Source organism: Acinonyx jubatus, chromosome E4, assembly GCF_027475565.1.
Source record: "Acinonyx jubatus isolate Ajub_Pintada_27869175 chromosome E4, VMU_Ajub_asm_v1.0, whole genome shotgun sequence".
Taxonomy (NCBI): Eukaryota; Metazoa; Chordata; class Mammalia; order Carnivora; family Felidae; genus Acinonyx; species Acinonyx jubatus.
Genome location: NC_069395.1, coordinates 41,788,487 through 41,808,101, shown reverse-complemented (window position 1 = coordinate 41,808,101; position 19,615 = coordinate 41,788,487). Strand labels below are relative to the sequence as shown.

Here is a 19,615-nt window from a genome sequence, read left to right as displayed (position 1 = left end):
TATATATATATATATATATATACATGAAACTGCCCAAATTGGATTGTCAGATAAAATACTTCAACACAATTCATATGCTAATGTCTCATTTCCTCCAATGAGTCTAAAAAGACAAACAAAACCTATTGGGAAGTAATTGCCAGACTCTTCTTCAGACTTTGATTACCTAAAGGAGTAAAGAAAAAACATAATTTCATTTAATCAACACAGTAATACAGTAAGGCTCAAGTGATAGACAAGAAGAGGGAAAATCATTTAGTAGTATGGGAGCCTAATTTCCTATCTCAGTTCATCCATTGCCAGCCTGGAGGCCCCCAAGCAATCCTCTTAGCTTCCCTCAGTCTCAGCATCTTGTGTGCCTATGATTCCTGGTTTCTAGAGGTCCTAAACAGTTTGCCACATATGGGACAAACCCTTTGGCTTGGTAATTCAACATGTGATATAGGGCAGAAAGGACCCAGTTAAGGGGGCACCTGAATTATAAGTAAAGGTAGAAAAGAACACTTTTCTGAAAGCCCACATTCTTTTATACTCGCCTGTCTCCTGCATCTCCACCCTGAATTTTCTCCTCCAACTCAGAATGGGCATTCTCTATGAATCAGTAGGAGGGAAGAGGAAAATTAAGTTTAAATGGTATAGCATGCTTTCAATTTGAATCCAAGTACTTATAAAGCAGGACATGAAACTTGATGCACTCAGTGGAGAAAAGAACCGTGTACATAATTAACCAGTTGGAAAGAGAAAGCAAACAGCAGAGGTAGGAACTATTCCCCCATACAGAAGAGAAGGGCAAGAAACAATTTAATCATTGTGGACCTCAATGGGACCCACACTGTCCATCCTCCTGTGTTATGGGCTGAATTGTATCCCCTCCCAAAATTCACATATTGGAGTCATAACCCATAGTACCTCAGAATATGATTGTATTTTTGGACATAGGATCTGTAAAGAGGTAATTAAGGTTACATGAGGTAATTAGGGTGGACCCTAATCTAATATGACTGATGTCCTTATAAAAAAGAGACTAGGACACAGACATACACAGAGAGAAGACCACTGAAGACAGAAGAAGATGGCCCTCTACAAGCCAGGGACACAGGCCTCAGAAGAAACCAACCCCACCAATACCTTGATCTCAGACTTCTAGCTCCCAGAGATGGGAGAAAATAAATTTCTGTTGTGTAAGCCACACAGTCTATGGTACTCTGTTATAGTAGCCGAAGCAAATTAATACAAGCTAAGACCAGGTACGCTGAAATGAGACCGTGAGGAATGTCTCCCAAACAGTGATCCAGACCGCGGGCTCTGGAGTCAGAACCTGCGGTTCACTCCCCACTCACTGCCTACTAACTAAATAACATGTGACCTCTCTATGCCTCAGTTTCCTCATCTACGTAACTGGATAATAGGGTGTATCTGGGTTCCTCATCTATGTAACCTTCATACGTGATAGTGAGGGTGATCGTGAGGATTCTAGGAGATATTGTCTGTCAAGTACTTAGAACACTGCCTGAAACATAGAAAATACTCAATAAGACTCTTAAATACAGAGAACAAACTGAAGGTTGCTGGAGGGGTTGTTTGGGGGGATGGGCTTAATGGGTAAGGGGCATTAAGGAAGACACTTGTTGGGATGAGCACTGGGTGTTATACATAGCGTATGAGTCACTGGAATCTATTCCTGAAATCATGATTGCACTATATGCTAAGTAACTTGGATATAAATTTAAAAATTTTTTTAAATTTTTAAAAGTTTTAAAAAGAAAATATGCAATAAATATTATTTACCTATACTCAATAAATATTATATTCATTATTACAGAGACAGCCAAGTAATGTTTTAATTGAAGGTTTTTTGGGGGGAAGGGGGATGGGTCTTTTTTTTTTTTCTTCAAAAAGCTGGAATTGAGTCAAGTATCTGGGTTGGTCCTGCCTGAGGACAAGGAAATGGATAACATAACTTATCAGGCACCCTCCTAGCTCTGAAATCACACAGAAGTCTGAGAACCACTTGCTACCTTTCAGGGAAGGCTGCAGATTTTAATCCCTAAATCCTACACATATAGATTACTTTAGAAAGGATCACTAAACCAGAATTAGCCATAATTTTTCAAACCATCACAGTCTGTAAACTATTCCCCACAGATGCACTCATTCCTCCCCTATAGCCCACTCAAGGCTTCTCAGATTTTCATTTTCCCTCCCTGTGAACATATTATCCCTTACAGATCCCTCCAGATCTCTCCACTCCAAGGACAACTGACCTGATTTATTCTCCACTCTGTGCCTGTGGGATGTTTAGAGGTTGGGGGGCAGGAAGGGGGACTGGGACTGGGCATTTCACTTAATGACACTAGAATAGCACAAGCGGGTTCATTTCCATGGACCAGGTATGGATGGTGGTTAAAAGGTCCTAAAAAGAGCAGGTGGTGTGCTCCCAACAGCCTCTGCTTCAGCATCACACTCTGACAATAACTCACCAAATGTCTCCTCTCTTTCCATCACCTGGACCACAGGCCACCCAGTTAATTATCCACTTTGGGAATTTTGATTTAGTTGCTGCTGGTTCTGTTCTACAATTTCTTTAGCCTCTGTTGCACTTAGGAAACATGGCAGGAAACCCAGACTTACAGTCCTTGGGATTCTGGTAATACCCAGACTTCTATGCACCATATCTGCCTAAGGAAGAGTCCAAGGCTAAAGAGACAACATTTAGTTTCACATCTTCAGGGAATGTCCAAAAACGGCAATTTGTCCATTCAGAGAACTCAGCAGTATCCAAGTTATCAAGGCCTGGGATCCTTGAACAAAGAGCTAATGAGTTATCAGAGGGAGAGTTAAAAATGTTTTCCTAGGCCCATAGTGCATGCTTCCCTGGGATGTGCCAACCCTGTCTTTCCAGGTGGACACTCTTAAAATGTTGTTACATGCAAAGACGACAATTTAGAACCTATGGCTTTCCAAGTCCATGGAGGTGAGGGGCCAGAGAGAGAGGAAGAAAGAGAAAATGAAAAAGGCATGATATCTTTGTACAAGGGAAGACCTCCTCGGTTGTTAATGAACAAGACAAATACCACCTTGCTTTTCTCACCACACTGATATCAATGATATTGGCATATTTTCAAAGAGCTTTTATGGGAAGGAAAAAAAGGAATACACAAATATTTTGATGGGTGAATCTAGTTCCCTGTCCACTGGTAGTTACTGAGACACCCATTCACTGTTTCTTCCCAGGAAACATATTAATAGCCCAATCATCACAATAGGAAGGTTTGGGCATCTTTCCATCAAATATTCACCTGGATGGATTTACCTACTCTCAGTGCTTCATATAAGTGGAGTCATATAATATTTGTCCTTTGTATCTGGCTTATTTCACTTAATATAATGTCCTCAAGGTTCATCCATTTGTAGCACGTGTCAAATGTCATTTCTTTTTATCACTAACATTCCAATGTACATATATACCATATTTTATTTTCCCATTCATCTGTATTGATGGACATTTGGATTATTCCCCCTTTGGGCTATTGTGAATGATGCTGCTATGAACACTGATTTGAGACCCTGCTTTTAAGTCTTTTGGATCTATACCTAGGAGTGAAATTGCTGGATCAAATGGTAATTCTATGTTTAACTTTTCGAGGCCCTACCTAATTGTTACCACAGTCTCTTTTAAAAGGTTCTAATCTGCAGAAAAATCTCTCCCAGGGACATAAACAACATCACGTTTCCAAGAATACCAAACTGGGTCTGGGGTAGACTGCCTTAATGTCCTCAGTTCTTCGCCCCTCCCATATCCATACCCTTTGCTGTAGCTTGCTCTGTAGCTTGGTGGCCCCTCCCACAAGAAGGCAGGGAACTCCCCGCCCTGCCCAATGAAATTGGCTCAGACATGTGACTTGCTTTCGCCAATGGGATGCCAGCAGTTGTGATACAAGCAGAAGCTTGAAATGTGCTCGCATTAGGCTGCCTCTCTACTACCACTGTGAAGAGAACATGCCTTGCTTGGCCCACTGGTCCCAGGAGGAACAGAAGAGACCCTGGATGCAGCTCTAGCCCAGTTACTGCAAACTGAAGCAAAGCTGGCTCAGCTGATCTGCTGCTCTTTGAAAAGAAACTATTCTGATTTGGAGGGTGGCTTAGGACAGAGTGTTATTATGGCAAAGTTGCCAGTATAAGTACTGGCCCATCTCTTCCTTATCCTAAATGTCAGTGAGAATGAAATTTCTGGAGAGTTGGTAATCAGTATAGGAATCTCATGGCTCCAAGATTTTTTTTTTAATACGCCCTAATCTGTGGGGCGCCTGGGTGGCTCAGTCGGTTGAACATCCGACTTCGGCTCAGGTCATGATCTTGCAGTCTGTGAGTTCTAGCCCTGTGTCGGGCTCTGTGCTGCCAGCCCAGAGCCTGGAGCCTGCTTCAGATTCTGTTTTCCTCTCTCTCTCTGCCCCTCCCCCACTCATGCTCTGTCTCTCTCTCTCTCTCTCTCTGTCAAAAATAAATAAACATTAAAAAAATTTTTAAATACACCCTAATCAGAATTAAAAACCAGGCATCTCCCTATCTCCCAGCTCTCTAGGATATTGGCCATGCCCTCTGAGTCTGTTCTCTATCTGACCCTGTCCTCAGGCCTTGTTAGTACCAAACCCAGCCTGTGAAAGAATCTTAGCTAGGCATAAAATAGAACATTCTGAACAGAAAACATCAACTAAGTAACTCTTTGGAAGGCTGTGATTCTTGGCTGCTACAGTTCAACACATCTTTATAAATGGCAGAGGGAGGCTGGCTACTGCCTGAGATGGACCCCACGAGGCACTCACAGCTCAGCAGAATCACCTCCATTTAGAATCTGACCTCAGCTGGGCAGTTTCAGTAACTCAGTTTTGTTATTTCCCTCAAAATTAACCAGTTTCAGGGTGTGGGGTGTCACATAAGCCAAAGCTCTAGAGACTGAAAACCAGAATGCCAGTTTATCAATTTATACAGGAGGTTGTCCTGCCTGGGGCCTGGAGTAATATACACAAATTCTGTAGCCAGCATACCTCCTTCTTGTTATCAGTGTATCTGCAAGACCAAATTAGTCATCAGAAGCTATTTGGTGAGCACAGAATCATAGCAAAGAAAGAAGGACAGGGTAGGTACATTTTATCCAGGCCATGGAATATCCTAATAAGTATCCCCATCCAAAAACAGAGCTTGATTCTAGTACCAAATATTGGTATAGTGTTAGCCATCTTAGGGGCTAGCACTCTAACCAAATTATCTTAATAAAAAATTTTTTAATTTTAGTTTAAGAAATAAAGCATAAACTTTAAGCACAAAGATACCTCGGGAGTTCTAAAGCTAGGACAAATATCTTGTCACTTTTACAAATCCCACCAATTCTACCTCTTAAATGTCTCTGGAATCCAAGTCTTCTATCATGCCTGAGGTCAGACCACCATCATCTTGCCTGGACAACTCCACCAGCCCCTCTCTGGTCTCCCTGCTGCTCCTCTATCCCCTCCACCTCATTCTAGAACCACAATGCACCCTGCATCCTCAGAGTGATTGTCCTAAATCACAGACTGTGTTACACACTTGCTTAAAATCCTCCAAGTTATGAATGGATAAAGAAAATGTGGTATACCCATACAATGGAATATTATTCAGCCTTAAATAAAACAGAAATAAAGCATAATGCTTTTTACAGAAGTATCACATTATTATTGTTGTTATTATTATTAAATGTTTGTAACAACAAGTGTGGGTAGTGCCATACAGGTGAAGCATACTAAGTCATCTGTAAAGACTTAGATTCTTTTTTTCTTTCCAAATTTTTATTTAAATTCCAGTTAGTTAACACACAGTGCAATATTGGCTTCAGGAATAGAATTCAGTGATTTATCCCTTATATACAACACCCAGTGCTCATCCCAACAAGTGCACTCCTTAACACCCATCACCCACCCACACCCCTCCATCAATCCTCAGTTTGTTCTCTAAGAGTCTCTTGTGATTTGTTTCCCTCTCTCTCTTTTTTGTTCCACCCCCCTCATATGTTCATCTGTTTTGTTTCTTAAATTCCACAAATGAGTGAAATCATATGGTATTTGTCTTTCTCTGACATTTTGCTTAGCATAATACACTGTAGTTCCATCCATGTCATTGCAAATGGCTGACATTTTGCTTAGCATAATACACTGTAGTTCCATCCATGTCATTGCAAATGGCAAGATTTCATTCATCTTGATGACTAATATGCATGATATATACATATATGTACATGTATATAACACATCTTCTTTATTCATCAAAGGCTTAGATTCTCATCACAGTTTTGCCATCAAATTACTATGTGATATTGGGAAACTAACTATGGCACTCTGGACATTGGTTTTCTCATGCATAATGTGACTGAGTTGAGCAAGTTGAGTATCAAGGACAAAATGACTTGAGTCTATGGGCAGAACGGACAATAAGTGTTGGGATTTCAGAGGAGGGAGAAATCAGTGAGGTTTATTCATAAGATGGATCAGGAGAAAAAACATATGGAATAAAACAAAGCCAATAACACTCTTGGCAAAACAATTTAAAGGGTATATCCCATTGGGTCAGGAAGCAATAAGTCAGACAGAATGTCCAAAAACCACTATGGTGAGAATAACAATAATGTAACTATAATTGCTGATCTTGAGGTGGCCTGCTTAGAGAATTCCTTGGACTCACCAAATCTTTTGGATAAAAAAAAGTCAAGTTGACAGTGTTCAGAATGACAATAAAGTGTTGCTCTTTTTCAGTGTTGTAATTATTTTATTGACGTTAAATTTTAATTTCAATTAAAGTGTCAGGATCATGGCCCAAGATTTAATTTTGTTAAATCCCTAAACTGTTGAAATAGCCATGTTTACTTCCTTGATAATTCTCATCTTGGCTTTAAGCCTTTTAACTTGAAATCTTCAGATACACGAAACCATTATTTACTTATATTTTAAAGCTCCGTTTCTAATATCCTGCACTGCATGCTCAGTACCCAACTGGCAAAATTGGCCTGTCCTTCATGCTGCATTCTCAACACAGTTTTAAGGCCACTTACTTTGAAATTTACTGACATTATTTTCTGCCACAAGCCCAGAGCTCTGAGCTGTCAAAATTGGTTCCTGGTTTCAGACTCAGTTCAACTCCACATGGACAACATGTCTTAGGCTAGGCACTGCTAGGCAGATCAATTGTTTAAGAAATGTGACCCAGCCCTCAAAATTATTACAGACTGGTAGAAAAACCAGGACTTGTACATGTGAAATTATTAGAAGACAATGCAAAGGTAATCTAGTCCACAGACACTCCTTTCTTTAAGAGACTTGAAAAGAATGAGGTTAGTGATGATTTAAAAAGGCTTTATGAAAAAAAGTGGGATGTGAAAGAGGCCATAATATAGCATGAACATCATACAAAAATACAACAACAACAACAACAACAACAACAAATGTGCCAATCCAGTGACTGCATTTCTCAAGATTTAAGAAATGGAGCCCTACTCCTGATTCCCTTTCTCTGTGCTTTTGCACACGTCATTCCCCTCAAGAGGCAAGGTGATCCTCTCACTGTCATACATGGAAGAGTTAAAGAGATATTGTTCATATTGACTCTACACCTGCTCTGAAAACTGGGATGCTTGCTAAGCCTGTAAGCTCAGAGGTGGGAGATATGACACCTGATACTGTCCTGATTTCATCATGCTCCACGGCTGGCAAAGGTCACTGTGAGGCTCAGAACATAAGAGGCAGGAAATACTCCTTTGGAGACTTGTTAAAACAGTGAACAGCCTCAATCCAGAGAAGGCAGGCTTTGCCATAGATGGAGTGGAGAAATCATTGTTGAAAGACTCTTATGACCAAAAATAATCCCCACTGGGCCTGCCCCAGGCTAGATTCCCTTTCAAAGCCTTTTCAAGTACTAAAAAGTGCTGCTTCTGGTGAGGAGGAGTAAACACTTACCTTACCAAATAACAGCTATAAACCCTGAGAAAACGTACAACAAAAAATTCAGAGAACTCTGAAGACTGAACGAAGGCAGGCCTATTTGGAGAAGAGTAAAAATTGAAGCAAGTGACCAGTACAGAATGAGTTCTCTGCCTATGGTGGCTTTTCCCTGAGGGAAAACACAGTTGCAACAATGCTGGTGTGAGCTAGCTGACATTCTGGTAGCAGGTCCACCATCTTTCTGACCATGGGACCCATGCAAAGAAGCCAGGACCACCAGGGCTGCCAGAAAGTAAGGGGGAACCCCAGAAAAGAGAAAGATTAAGAAAAGGAGAATCTCAAACTCTATATATAAGCCCAGCCCAAGTCTCTGGCTGACACTTGAACCATGCATATGTGGAACAAACTGAAAGTAAATTGTGAAGAACTGAGGTAAGATCTGAACTACCATGCAGCACAGGCATGACAGCTGGAGATCTGAGTCTAAACTGAATTAATCATCTGCTAAAACAAAACAAAACACCAACTCTCCTCAGAGAAATATAACAGAATGCAGAGTTTCTGCAATATAACATTCACAATGTCCAGTATACAATCCCAAGTTATGCAACAAAGGAAGACTCAGGAAAATGTGACCCACTCTCAAAGAAAAAGATAATCAATATATGCCAACCCTGAGATGACCCAGATGTTAGAATTCTCAAAGACTTTAAAGCAACTAGTATAAATATGCTGAGGGAGGTAAAGGAAATAGACTTGCAATGAATTAAAAGGTAGGAAATATCTACAATGAAATAGACATGATTGTGTATGTAAAAAAGTCCCCAGGAAGCCACAAATACTCCCTAGAACTAATCAATAAATTATAGCAAGGTTGCAGGTTACAAGGTCAATTTACAAAAATTAATTCCACTTTTATACACTAGGGACAAACAACTAAAAATGAATTTTTTAACATTAAGTGTATATTAATTGGTAAATCTAAGACTAAGTTATAGTTACAAAGGAAGGTATGTAAGATACATAAGGTGATATGTTAGAGCTATATGTTTTGACAACTCCTGTGCAGTATAACCATGAAAAAACAGAGGGAGGCTGGAAAGAATATGTGAAGAGTAAAATAAGCTCACTGATTGGGAATTAATTAGGACTAAAAGGAGGCTATTTCAAAATAGATTGAGTGGAAGGAAAGGGAGGGGAAAGAAGAGATTATTAGCTAATATCAATGCTGACCCAATAGACATAAAAAGAAACCAAAAAACAAAAAGTCCCAAATCCAACGTCTTACAAATAAGGAAACACCAAAAGCTTCTCTGCTAAATTCAGGAACAACACAAGCACTATCTCTTCCTATATTTCACACTGTCTTAGAACTAATTTAATTAGATAAGAGAAAGCATCTAGAGGAAAAAGAATTGGAACAAAAGAGGTAAAAACTCTTCACCTGTATATAATATTATCTAAAAATTTGAAAAGCATCCCTGAGAAAACTACTACAAATAATAAGAAAACTTAGTAAAATAGCAGGCATTAAAATTATCATAAACCAAGAGACCCAGTTAGAAGGCTAAAGGAAGAGGTTTTTCTCTTAAAAACCCCTTTCATTGTAGCAAAAATAAAATAAAATACCTAGCCATAAACCTACAAGAAATGCCCAAAATCTGTACAAGGAAAACCATAAAACATTCAGAAAAAAACAAACATAGATTTGAACAAATGAAATGAAATACCATGTGTGGGGATAGGAAGGATCAGCATCTCAAAGATGTCAGGGTTTTATTTTCTATATACTTTTAAAATTTTTATTTATTTTGAGAGCGGGAGAGTAGGAGGAGCAGAGAGAGAGGGAGAAAGAGAGATCCCCAAGCAGGCTCCATGCTGTCAGTGCTGAGCCCAGTGTGGGGCTTGAACTCACAAACCATGAGATCATGGCCTACCCCAAACCAAGAGTTGGATGCTTAACTGATTGACCCACCCAGGTGCCCCCAAAGATGTCAGTTTTTTATAAGATATTTTCTAAGTGTAATGCAATCTCAATAAAAAATGCCATCAGCTAATTCTCTTTTGAGTCAGACACATTGATTATGAAGTTCATTTAGAAGAACAAACAAGCAAGAATTACCAGTAAAAAAGCCTTAAAGTGAGGAGAAATAACTATGTCAGAGTAAGGGGAATAGTCCTGTCGGAATTCAACTCTACAATAAACCTCTCTAATAAAATATCTTGAGCAATGAGCAATGTATAGAATTGTTGAATCATTATATTGTACACATGATGCTAATATAACACTGCATGTTAGTTACAAAAAACAAATATATATGTATCACAAATTTATATATATATATATTTTTTTACATATGTTTGGTATTGTTATATGAACATAAAATAAAACCTGGAAAATGACCTAGATATTAACATATATGACACGAGCATTTAGTATATGGTAATGACAGCATCTCAAATCAGTGGAAAAACTTAGTATAACTATATAGTAATATAGGAAAAGATAAGATCAAATCTATTGCTCATACTGCATTCCAGAATAAATTTCAAATGGATCTGTGACTTACTTGACTTCATTTGCATTCACGTATCAGTTCTAACAATTTTTTGGTGGAGTCTTTTGGATTTTCCACGTGAAGTATCATGTCTGTGAAGAGTGAAAGTTTGACTTCTTCCTTGTCAATTTGGATGCCTTTTCTTTCTTTTTGTTGTCTTATTGCTGAGGCTAGGACTTCCAGTACTATGTTAAACAACAGTGGTGAGAGTAGACATCCCTGTCGTGTTCCTGACCCTAGGGGGAAACTCAGTTTTTCCCCACTGAGGATGATATTAGCTGTGGGTCTTCCATATATGACCTTTACGATGTTGAAGTGTGTTCCTTCTATGCCTACTTTCTTGAGGGTCTTTATCAAGAAAAGATGCTGTATTTTGTCAAATGCCTTTTCTGCATCTATCGAGAGGATCATGTAGTTCTTATTATTTCATTTATTAATGTGGTGTGTCACATTGATTGATTTGCAGAGATTGAACCACCCTTGCAGCTGAGGAAGAAATCCCTCTCAATCATAGTGAATAATTCTTTTAATATACTGTTGGATTCTGTTTGCTAGTATCTTTTTAAGGCTTTTTGCATCCATGTTCATCAGGGAAATTGGTCTATAGTTTGCCTTTTTAGTGGGGTCTCTGTCTAGTTTTGGAATCAAGGTAATGCAGGCCTCACAGAATGAGTTTGGAAGTTTCCTTTCCATTTCTATTTTTTGGAACAGTTTCAAAATAATATGTATTAACTCTTCTTTAATGGTTTATAGAATTCTTCTGGGATGCCATCTGGCCCTGGACTCTTGTTTATTGGGAGATTTTTGATTACTGATTCAATTTCTTTACTGATCATGGGTCTGTTCAAAGTTTCTATTTCTTCTTGTTTCAGTTTGGTAGTTTATATGTTTCTAGGAATTTATCCATTTCTTCCAAATTACCCAATTTGATGGCATATAATTGCTTATAATATTCTTGTATTATTGTTTGTATTTCTGCAGTGCTGGTTGTGATCTCTCCTCTTTCATTCGTGACTTTATTTATTTGGGTCCTTTTCTTTTTCATAGGTTTAGCTAAGGGTTTATCAATTTTGTGAAGTCTTTCAAAGAACCAGCTCCTAGTTTCATTGATCTGTTCTGGTATTTTTTATTATTATTTTGATTGATTTCTGCTCTAATCCTTATTATTTCCCTTCTTCTTCTGGCTTTAGGCTTTATTTGCTGTTCTTTTTCCAGCTCCTTTAGCTATAAGGTTAGGTTGTGTATTTGAGACATTTCTTCCTTCTTTAGGAAGGCCTGGAGCGCTATATACTTCCCTCTTATGACCACCTTTGCTGCGTCCCAGAGGTTTGGGGCTATGGTGTTATCATTTTCATTGGCTCCCATGTACTTTTTAATTTCCTCTTCAATTTCTTGGTTAACCCATTCATTTTTTAGTGAGATGTTCTTTAACCTCCAAGTATTTGTGGTCTTTCCAAATTTTTTCTTCTTGTTGATTTCAAGTTTCATAGAGTTGTGGTCTGAAAATACACACTGTATGATCTCAGCGTTTTTGTACTTGTTGAGGGCTGATTTGTGACCCAGTATGTAGTCTATTCTGGAGAATGTTCCATGTGTACTCGAGAAGAATGTGTATTCTGCTGCTTTAGGATGAAATGTTCTGAATATATCTGTTAAGTCCATCTGGTCCAGTGTGTCATTCAAAGCCATTGTTTCCTTGTTAATTTTCTGCTTAGATGATCTGTCCATTGTTGTAAGTGGGATGTTAAAGTCCCCTACTTTAATTATATTATTATCACTGAACTTCTTTATTTTTGTTATTAATTGATTTAAATATTTGGATGCTTTCAAATTGGGGTCATAAATATTTACAATTGTTAGATCTTGGTGGATAGACCCCCTAATTATGATACAATGCCCTTCTTCATTTCTTGTTACAGTCTTTGTTTTAAAATCTAGTTTGTCTGATATAAGTATGGCTACTCTTGCTTTCTTTTGACATCTATTAGCATGAAAGATTGTTCCCCATCCCCTCACTTTCAATCTGCAGGTGTCTTTAGGTCTAAACTGAGTCTCTTGTAGGCAGCATATAGATGGATCTTGTTTTTTATCCATTCTGATACCCTATGTCTTCTGATTGGAACATTTGGTCCATTTACATTTAGAGTGATTATTGAAAGATATGAATTTAGTGCCATTGTGTTGCCTGTAGAAATCTGTTGCATTTCTACACACCAATAATGAAGAAGCAGAAAGAGAAATCAAGGAATTGATCCCATGTACAATTGCACACACACACACGCACACAAACAAACATGAGATACATAGGAATAAACCTAATCAAAAAGGTAAAAGATCTGTACACTGAAAACTATGGAATGCTTATGAAAGAAATTGAAGAAGACACAAAGAAATGGAAAAACATTCCATGCTCATGGATTGGAAGAACAAATATTGTTAAAATGTCTATACTAACCAAAGCAATCTACACATTTAATGCAATCCTTATCAAAATAACACCAGCATTCTTCACAGAGCTAAAACAAACAATTCTAAAATTTGTATGGAACCAGAAAAGACCCCGAATAGCCAAAGTAATGTTGAAAAAGAAATCATAGAATTAGGATATCTTAAATTTGCAAGTTCTAATGAATTAATATGAGTACTGATCATTAAGGGCTACTAATATTACACAAAGACAATTAAATATCACATCACTTCTAATGGAAGTGCACAGTACCACCTATGAAGTAGTCAGTCCTTCTCCAAAATCAAACTTGAATCTGATCAAACCTCTAGATCTAATATATAATTTGTAGAAATACCAGAGACAGAGGAACGTGTTAAATAAACACTATCAAAGGATGCAATCAACAACAACAACAACAACAACAAATGGTGGGAAACTCTTACTAGGAAACCACTGCATCTCATCAACAACAAAAACTGCCAAGGACAAAAAGAAATGGAATGGAAACTATAGCTTAAAAGAAATTTAAGAAACATAGTCACCAATTATCATACATAGACCTTGTTTGGATCTTGATTCAAACATAGTATAAACAAATAAAAATAAACAAAAGAAAAGAACATTTATAGTACAATCAGGCAATTGTGGACAATGACTGGATACTTGGTACTATTACAGGTTATTGATGATTTTTGAGGTCCAACAATGGCATTATGGTCATGTTTAAAAAGGGAAGTCTTTGTCTTTCAGAAAGAGATACTGAAATAGATTAAATTGTACACCTGGGATTGCCTTAAAAAAATGAGGAGATGGAAAGGAACAATATAGTAGGGGAAAATAGGAGCCATGCATTTATAAACATTCAAGCTGAGTGATAGGTAGGATAAGGATAAGAGTAGGGGATTCATTAGGCCATCTGTCTTTTTCAGTAAATGTTTTAAATTCTCCATAATAATTTTTTTAAAGAAACATAAAACATCCTATTCCTCATAGATATGTGCATTCTTATGGTCATAGATTGAGCATTTCAGCACAAATGTCAATGTTGTATAATACAACATAATATGTTATAAATAATATGTAATAAAAAAATAATAATATAAGAAAGTAAATGCAATGAGTGATGATAATTATATTCCACAAACAGAGGAGGGTAATTAATGCAACTCTCTAAACCTGAAGCCCTCTCCCCCAAATTACAGAAATAAAATACATGTATAAAAATAAAAGATCATGGCTATCCATTCAAAAAGTAATTCAGAAAGTTATATGTAACATGTTCATTAGCATTGTAATTATAATTAGTTTATCTGAGAGCCTCCTGGGTCCTATTATCACCTATTAGAGGCTAAGCCCCATAAAAACTTTTCCAAACTTCATACTGTTCCCTCAGAATCCTGATGTCATGGTGTCTACACATGGATTAATCAATCCTGTTAATATGTGAAATCCTTCTGCATATTTCACTCATCCAGCAGCAGCTCATTCTATTCTAACAAACCTGCTCCATAAGAAAACCTGCTGAGAGAAAGTGAAACTCAGAAGTTATAAACAGTCTAGGATCTGAGGATGTTCTCTGAACTTTATAAAGATATAGTAAATTACAAAGAAAAACCTAGGTCCTCCTCTGGAAGGAGAATCCCATTTTTTACTGGGATGCAAAACTGAAACTCAGAGAACCCCAATTGGAGATCAAGCATTGGGGGATGAAAGCCAAACCAAAAGAAAGAGGAAGTGAAGAAGCAAAGGCTAAAAGTGTTGTTGGCCAAGGAAATACAGGGAGACCACAGAACCAGGAGATGACACCCTAACTCCATTCTCCTCATACAAATCTGTCTTGATACAGAGAACTAGCTTCCAAATAATTTTCCTATTACATTTCTGAGGTGGCTGCTCAGTGATCAGAAGTAGGAGTGGGTTTAGTGGTTTCATTTTACATGTGCTTATCTGCCTGTCATTGTACTCTGATTCAGAGCAGGGTACATCTCACCTTCTACTGCCCTATCCTTATCTGCAGACCCAGCAGGAGCAGATGCCCAATGTCTAAGTCTGGTGCTATCTGGTCACAGGCAGTGCCTGGAGAAGCACAACCCACACACTGAGTCCAGGTCTCAAGTATGGGAGTCTCTCTCACAACACTGACCAACAGGCTGTGTGTGTTCATTGCTGGGAGGGTGGGCAAGAGGCCAAAGCCATCTTTGGGTTCATAATGATTCCATGGGAAGAGCTATTTGAGGGCATGACAAGAGCTTTCAACTGAACAGATGAATGTGTAGGGAAACTAACTGGGGTCCCCATGTAGCCCTCTCTGTGCAACATTAGCATGCCTTCTCCCATTCCTATCCACCTCTTGGAAACTAGGCAAGTTCTCACCATAATTCGCTCCTATATGCCTTGAGTTTCCCCTCTTGAGGTTTCTGATCTGTCTCCTACTCCATTTTGGTATCTTCACTCCATCTAGACAAACCTGTGTGGAAAGTTAAATACACAATCATAGACTGCGAAAGAAAGAAAGAAAGAAAGAAAGAAAGAAAGAAAGAAAGAAAGAAAGAGAGAGAGAGAGAGAGAGAGAAATTTTAGGATATCTTAAATTTGCAAGTTCTAATGAATTAAATATGAATACTGATCATTAAGGGCTACTAATATTACACAAAGACAAATATCACATCACTTCTCATGGAAGTGCACAGTACCACCTCTCTCTTTCTCTCTTCTTTCTTTTCTTTCTTTCTTTCTTTCTTTCTTTCTTTCTTTCTTTCTTTCTTTCTTTAAATACACAATCATGGACTGCAAAAGAAAGGAAGGAAGGAAGAAAGAAAGAAAGAAAGAAAGAAAGAAAGAAAGAAAGAAAGAAAGAAAGAAAGAAAGAAAGAAAGAAAGAAAGAAAGATTTTTATGGTCTATAACAGAATTTAGCTCAGGAGTTCTTATTTCTTTCTCTGTCACAGAAATCTTAATCTTTCTTATTCAAGATTACTCAGCCTTTTTAGGATTTAATTAGGATTACTTTGAGATATACACTCTCCCACCCACCTCCAACCCCTTCTCTTTCCTTCCTGCTGGGAATGTACTAAACTTCTATTTTGGGGGGCACCTGGTGGCTCATTTGGTTAAGCTTCCAACTTCAACTCATGGTTCATGAGTTCAAGTCCTGCACCCAGCTCTCTGCTGTCAGCACAGAGCCTGCTTCTGTCAGCACAGAGCCCACTTCAGATCTTCTGTCCCTCTCTCTTTCTGCCCCTCCCCCTCTTGTGGGCTGTCTTTCTCTCTCTCTTTCTCTCTCAAAATTAAATAAATAGACTTTAAAATTTTTTTAAAGAATACATTTCTGGGGTGCCTGGATGGCTCAGTCTGTTAAGTGTCTCACTTCAGGTCATGATTTCACAGTTCATGGGTTCAAGCCCCACGTCAGGCTGTGTGCTGACAGCTCAGAGCCTGAAGCCTGCTTCAGATTCTGTGTCTCCCTCTCTCTTTGCCCCTCCCCTGCTCACACACTGTCTCTCTCTCAAAAAATAAATAAACATTAAAATAAATAAATAAATAAATAAATAAATAAATAAATAAATAAATTTATAAATGTATAAATTTGTTTCTATTTTGGTAAAAGTCAGGCATTTTCCTGGATTCTGGGGAAAGACATCTGATCTTTGAGCTGTCCCCTGTCCTGGCTGCCTCCAGTGAGGCATACCTTATTTCCTCTGGTCCTCACCATTCATCATCCTGCTATAGCATCTTACCAAGAGGTACATGCATCCTGCATCTTCTTTGCAGAATCCAAGCCCAGTCTCCTTAGAATCTACCAGCTTATTCCCAGTCACTTTTGCTGTCATTGTGGGCATCATGGAAACTCTTTGGATGCCCTCTGCTGCTACCACTTTGGAGAGCATAGGATTGTGTGGTATTCCATGAAGCTGTCCTCAGATCTGCTAATTAGACTTTCCCCAACCATCACTACTCTACAGCCCAGGGCCCTGTTGGGAACAGGTATAACTTGGGCTTTGGGCCACAGTCCAGGGAGAGAGAGGCACAGGTGTCTATTACTGTTGGAACTCCTTTCAATCCATTTACAATTTCAGTTACCCAGTCCTACCCACTCCCATAATTCAGCCCAGAGTATAGGGATGTTGAACTTCTTCACAGAAACTCCAAAGTTCCAGCATTATCTGTTTTGGTTATCCTTCCTCCAACTGGTCACATTTTTATCTCCTTTTGAGTAGGGAATAAGTTGTGTCATCCTACCTTCTAAAATTTCAGCTCTCTAGACTTTGGCTCTTGATATTTAAAGCCAAGCATTTGAGATTTAAACAAAAATGTAAAGCCTCAGCTTTTAAGATTATTGTTTTTGCTAGGCAAGTTCAGAAGAATCAATCAGAAATCCAATGGACTTCTTTTTCCCACCTCCATCCATCTGCCCCTAAGAGCAGTGCAATAAAAAGATGTCAGGGTATTCTGATTGTGAGGGACAAGAAAAGAGTGTGGGGATAGGAACAGGGACTCAAATTCTAAATATCTGAAATATTATGATCTTCACTATAACACCTTTGGCCTTCTTCCTTCTCATGCTCAAGTTTGGCTCCATCCTGCTCTCTCCAAGGTTCTGTCTCTATCCCCCTGTCTCCCTAAGCCAGACATTCACTAACTTCAGAATGTGGCTGACAGCCCATCTCTGCCAAGGTGCCTTCCCTGACTATAGTCCTTCCCAGTCACGCTTTCACATCACCAGCCCTCACCACAGGCAACTGGCCTGCAGCTCTTCGTATCTGGATCAGATGTCCAAACAGCTTCTCTGCAAAACCATCTCATGCCTCTGTGCATTTGGGGGGGGGGGGGGAGGGGGTTGCAAGGTGACCTGCTTGCCTGCAGGCTCCTAGGCCAGCTGAGAGAAATAGAAAAAACTTTGGACTGACAGGCTCTCAGAACATAACAATTGCAAGATGATGTAAGAAACAAGGGAGGAGAGAGCTAGACTATGCCAACTAGCAGTGGGGACAAAGAGTTTAAAAAGAAGAAAAAACCCAAGACATGGAAGGCTGTCCTTGGCCTTTTGTTCCAAACCTACTCCTATCTAGCCTCTCACATGCTCTTGACATTTAAAAATATATAATTTTTTAAAAATAGGGGCACCTGAGTAGCTCAGTCGGTTGAACACCCCACTCTTGATTTCAGCTCAGGTCTTGATCCCAGGGTTGTGGGATCAAGCCTCACATCAGGCTCTGTGCTAAGCATGGAGCCTGATTAAGATTATCTCTGTCTCTTCCTCTGCCTTTCCCCTTCTCTCTCTCTCTCTCTCTCAAAAATAAAACATAAAAATAAAAAACATTATTGTATAGAAAATCAATGTGTGCCCCAGTTTTTATGGCTCTTTTTGTGCATTTTTGACACTTCCATCAGAATGCCAACTATTGTAATTCTTTGTTCTTTTGGTAAATTGAGTCCAGGGAGCATGTACATGTTTTTCTGCATTTCCCTATCCACACTCCATATAGCAAGTGCTCAGTAAATGTTACCAACTCACTAAATGTCAGCAAGAGATATTTGGGTTTGGCAAAAAGAAAAACTTCAGAAATTGGCTAAGAACTGGGGCAAAATAAGGAATTATTCCCCAGAGATCTAAAAACAAAGAACAAAAAACCTAGGATTGTTTTCTCCTCACTAAAATGAGCTAAAATGAGTTCAGTATCACCCTCCACTGTCCATTCCTTTCCTCTTTCCTGAGGCCAAAAATTACCAAGGGTATGGACTATTGCTGCTGAGTTTTCCTTATAGCTTACGCAAAGAGGCTCCACTTCTTGATGCCCATTTGCCATTTCCAATAATACTATAATAGCAGCACTATGAGAAACCAGCTGTGCACCCTGGGATGCACTCAGCTGCTCTGTGGGGCCCCACAAATTAGACCCTGAATTAGCCACTTAGTGCCCCAGGTTCCAGTCCCACCTGCTGATGCTTCCCAGATGAACACAGCCAAGGTTAGGAAAAGACCATTCTAAGCCCATGAGAATGACAGAGAGACCTTGGAGTTAGCAATCAGAAGTTAATATACCAGAAAAGAAATTCAGGAAGGGTTTAAACAAGAGCATGGTCTGGTCTGACTGACCATTATAAAAGATTTGAAAGCATGCATCTTGTTTCTTCACTTATTTTGTAGTTTGAGGAGTGTGTAAATTTAATAAAAAGTTTACGATATAGGTTTAGACTTACCCACTTAATAGTTTCATGTTTTTAAAGAAGTTATTTACTATGTCTCTGTTTTTGTATCTGATCTAAAACAGTTGTATTGGGGGTGCCTGAGTGGCTCAGTTGGTTAAGTGACCAGCTCTTGGTCAGGGCTTAGGTCATGATCTCACTGTTTGTAAGATCAAGATCCACATTGGACTCTGTGTTCAGTGTGGAGCCTGCTTGGGATTCTTTCTCTCTCCCTCTCCCTCTGCCCCTCCCCAACTCATGTGCACACATGTTCTCTCTCTCTCTCTCTCTCTCTCTCTCTCTCTCTCTTAAAATAAATAAATAAACTTAAAAAAATAAAAAATAAAGTAAAACAATGGTATTGGTGATAATAATGATAATCCTAATAATAATAACTTTAGTTCTATCTACCTATAGTGCTGTGAAGTTAGGAATCATAATAATAATAATAATAATAAT

The 19,615-nt window shown here is 38.7% G+C and overlaps 1 protein-coding gene across 1 annotated transcript in view; it reads right to left on the bottom strand.

Annotated features, from left to right (window-relative positions):
* Positions 1-19,615, bottom strand: part of CACNA1E (calcium voltage-gated channel subunit alpha1 E) — a 587,464-nt gene that overhangs the window by 498,309 nt on the left and 69,540 nt on the right. Inside the window, exon 8 of the mRNA XM_053209404.1 lies at positions 15,345-15,438. Within this exon, the coding sequence (XP_053065379.1) occupies positions 15,345-15,438 (94 nt within the window). The remainder of the gene's footprint in view (positions 1-15,344; positions 15,439-19,615) is intronic.